Here is a 3753-nt window from a genome sequence, read left to right on the forward strand (position 1 = left end):
CCGAATCCCCTCTTCAAATGGTGAAACTCTGGGGTGTTGCTTGCGTGTTTCTCTTGAACTTGGAACAAACGGGGGTACTGACCGTAAGTTTCTTCCCTGGACTTTTCCCCAAGAGAATATTTACATTGCAACAGGCTTTCTAATGTACACAACGTGTTAGGTAACTACTGCATGTGTAGAAATATATTTAGGGGCTCAAATTTTATTTTTATTTTTTTTTAACTAGATGTACAATCAAAAGAGTTTGGAGGGCCCTTCCGTTCAGTTTTGCTTCACGCTCAGACATGTCTCAGTTGCCATTTTTGGGGTGTCCTGGGTGGGATGTTCCTTTGAAGGTCAGAAAAAAGACTGGATAAGGGGGTCCAGCCGCCTGGCTGGGGAATTCTGGGAGCTGAGGTTCCCAGGCCTTGCCAAGGATGGACACTCCTGGTCTAGAAGACGATGGGTGGAGAAAGAAGGGGTGGATTCTTTTTAAGGCAATGGATCTTGGGTTTTGGCTCGCTCAGGTGTTCAAGCATAAACCGAGATCATGTTGCCATTTCTTAGCTGGCTGTTTTGTCCCCAAATCCTTTCATAAAGAGGGGCAGAGGAGTTTTTAGGTGGTCCTGAAGAAACTGTTCCCCTCAGCCCATGTTCAGGGAAAGGGGAGAAGCTTGAATCACACACTGGACAGTTCAAGAGATTTTTGGGGCCAAGCATGAGAACAGGTCCCAAGCGCTCATTTTTCTGTGTCCTAGTTAAGGAAGAAAGGATGGGTGGAAGGAAGGGAGGGAGGGAGGGAGGGAGGGAGGAGAAGGAGGGAGGAAGAAGAAGGGGAGGGAAGGAGGGAGGGAGGGAGGAAGGGAGGAAGGAAGGAAGGAAGGAAGGAAGGAAGGAAGGAAGGAAGGAAGGAAGGAGGGTGAAAAGGAAGGAAGGAAGATTGGAGGGGTGAAGGAAAGATGGAGGGAGGGACGAAGGAAGCAAGGAAGCTTCCAAAATGTGGTTCTGTGCATCCGTGTGTGCGCGCGTGTGTGTGTGTGTGTGTGTGTGCATGCAGCTGTGGAAACTCTGGCTCAGGGTCCTATGTAGCTTTTGGGTGGTCTGTTATAACGTCAAACAACTGACAAATGACCAGTTGTTCAATGAGGACAACCTGTATGTTTCAGAAGACTTTTTTTTAAAAAAAATAAAAAATTGTGATCTTCCGACACAAAGTTCAGGTAGATATACACTTTTCATTTTAAAAGAAGACTTACAAAAGAGGGATGGCTGCTGAAAAGGGAACCACAATCCTCTAGCATCGGTATTATTTTCACAAACAGTTGTGGGTGCCAGCTACACGGAGATTTGGCTATGAGAAAAACTGCCTTTCTTTCTTTCTCTCTCTCTCTCTCTCTCTCTCTCTCTCTCTCTCTCTCTCTTTCTTTCTTTCTTTCTTTCTTTCTTTCTTTCTTTCTTTCTTTCTGCAATGGCCAAGCAGAACCACCAGAGGGCAGAATTGTTGCTGCTCTGTTTAAAGGTGCAGCTGCCCCATTGAGCCACCAGAGGGCCACCATCTACCTCTTTGCACCTACAATCCAGTGCGAGAGAAGTTCCCTGAGGATGTTTCCAGCACGTGATGGACTTCAGTTCTCCATCGGATACTTCTAAGTTTCTCCTAAGAGCTTGGAAGACAAAACCTCTGGTCCCAGTGACTGACCCACATTGGATCCTGCCCTTTTTTTACTTCCCACCAGAGGGCGCCCCTACGTCAGACCTTTGGTATAGCCAGCCTTTTTCTTTTAAGGTGCAGATGCCAAAGTAGGACACCAGAGGGCAGACCTTTCCCACTCTTTGGAAAAGCTGGGAATGGGAGAGAAGGAAGGAAGGAAGGAAGGAAGGAAGGAAGGAAGGAAGGAAGGAAGGAAGGAAGGAAGGAAGGAAGGAAGGAGAAGGAGAGAGGAAGGAGAAGGAGAGGGAGGGAGGGAGGGAGGGAGGGAGGAAGGAAGGAAGGAAGGAAGGAAGGAAGGAAGGAAGGAAGGAAGGAAGGAAGGAAGGAAGGAAGGAGAGTGAAAGGGAAGAAGGAAGAAAAACACAGAGAGACTCATGCCAAGGCTTACAAGATTCTATCTGTAGTTGCTTTATGGTAGTACTGTGGGCCCTGCACCTGCATTTAGGATTTTTTTCCCAATAAGAAGAATCCACAAGGAACATGCAGCAGAACATGACAAAAGAAGTTGATTTTATTGATAAAGAAACCAGCATGCTCACACGTGCTTTTTCAAGCAGGGATCATCAACGGCTACTTGAGCAATTTGCATCCCATTGCAGAAATATAGATCCCCCCCAAAGAGAATTTCCTTTCCTTTTCTTTTCTTTTCTCTTTTCTTTTATTCTTTTATTATTCTTTTATTTTATTTTCTTCTTTTTTCTTTCTTTCTTCTTTCTTCCAACTCAGGTGGATACCCCTTGGGGACTCAGGAAATCCTCCAAAAATACTTCGTTCTTGAGGGTGTAGCTCACGGATCTCCAAAATATCAGCGGGCCATGAAGCTCAAGGTTGTTCCGGACCATTCTAATCTCAACAAGGCTTAGCACCCGAGGCCACATTTTGACCTCTGTCATCTCCCCCACAAAGGATTGGGCGCTCTCAAACCCCCCTCCGAAGGAGTCCTGGTCCTGCCCCAGCACGATGGAGGCCTCCGGGCTGATGCTGTAGCCCTTTTTCACACTCTGTCGAGGAAACGGTTCTCCATTGAGCCAGAACTGGACCAGCCCATTGCTGGAGTCCCAGGACACACAGATGTGATCCCAGCTCGGTTTCTCCTTCAGAGGAACCTTGAAATTTACTGCTAAACCCCCAACGTAAATGGAATATTCGTTGGCTTGGCTCTTGTAGATCAGGAAATCGTTGTCACTGGACTGGGTGGCGTAAGAGAAGAGGCCGTACGCCCGGGACAGGAGGGTGTAGTGTTTCAAACAGACGGTCAGCTTGGTCAAGGGTTGCTTGTTGGAGACTTGGATATGCACAGCGGCTGTGTCAGATAGTGCTGGGAAAACAAAGACCTTGTTCTGGAGATCTAAAAGGAGACAAAAGAGATCCTGGTCAGCTGGAAGCCCAGTCTGGGGAGTAGGCTAATTTCACATGGCCCATTTCACATGGCCCGGCACAAAGTAAAGTGGAGAGGCCATCCAGTTAAGTCACCTACCTAGGGGGTCTTGAAGAAACTGTTCTGCTCAGTTCAAGTACAGGGAAGGGGGGCAAGTTTGAATCACTCATCAGAGACTCCAAGAGGTCTGGGGACCAAGAAGGAAGGAAGGAAGGAAGGAAGGAAGGAAGGAGGGAAGGAAGGAAGGAAGGAAGGAAGGAAGGAAGGAAGGAAGGAAGGAAGGAAGGAAGGAGGAGAGAATGGGAGGGAGGGACGGAGGGAAGGAAGGAAGGAAGGAAGGAAGGAAGGAGATGGGGGACAGGAGTTCAGATCCCCCCTTACTCATGGAAACTCTTGGGCTGAACCCACCTCAGAAGGATCTTGTGTGGAAATCAACTCACAGACTTACGATTTGACATTCTCCATGACCAACTAGCTCTACCATGAACAGAAGATCCAACAGCCCCATTGAGAACAATGCCAATGAAAGGTTCAGAGAAGTCCACCCAGCTTCTGGAGACCACAGGACCCTCAATGGCCAGATGGAGCTGCTCCTACGTGGGTTTGAGCCTCACCTTTTTGGCCAAAGGATCCCGACAGGCAGGCGAGGATAAGAAGGAGGGAAGGAAGGAGGACCATCTTGGCG

At 48.0% G+C, this 3753-nt stretch overlaps 1 protein-coding gene across 1 annotated transcript; it reads right to left on the reverse strand.

Annotated features, from left to right (window-relative positions):
- Window positions 1–2398: 2398 nt before the first annotated feature.
- LOC107294243 (C-reactive protein-like) lies at window positions 2399–3746 on the reverse strand. The gene is made up of 2 exons (XM_015823459.1): window positions 3683–3746; window positions 2399–3038 (listed from the first exon to the last, which is right to left on the reverse strand). The coding sequence occupies exons 1-2, from the start codon at window positions 3744–3746 to the stop codon at window positions 2413–2415; spliced, it is 690 nt and encodes a 229-aa protein (XP_015678945.1). The 3' UTR covers window positions 2399–2412.
- Window positions 3747–3753: the final 7 nt, after the last annotated feature.

This window comes from Protobothrops mucrosquamatus, unplaced genomic scaffold (assembly GCF_001527695.2).
Source record: "Protobothrops mucrosquamatus isolate PMUCROS unplaced genomic scaffold, P.Mucros_1.0 scaffold1879, whole genome shotgun sequence".
Taxonomy (NCBI): domain Eukaryota; kingdom Metazoa; phylum Chordata; class Lepidosauria; order Squamata; family Viperidae; genus Protobothrops; species Protobothrops mucrosquamatus.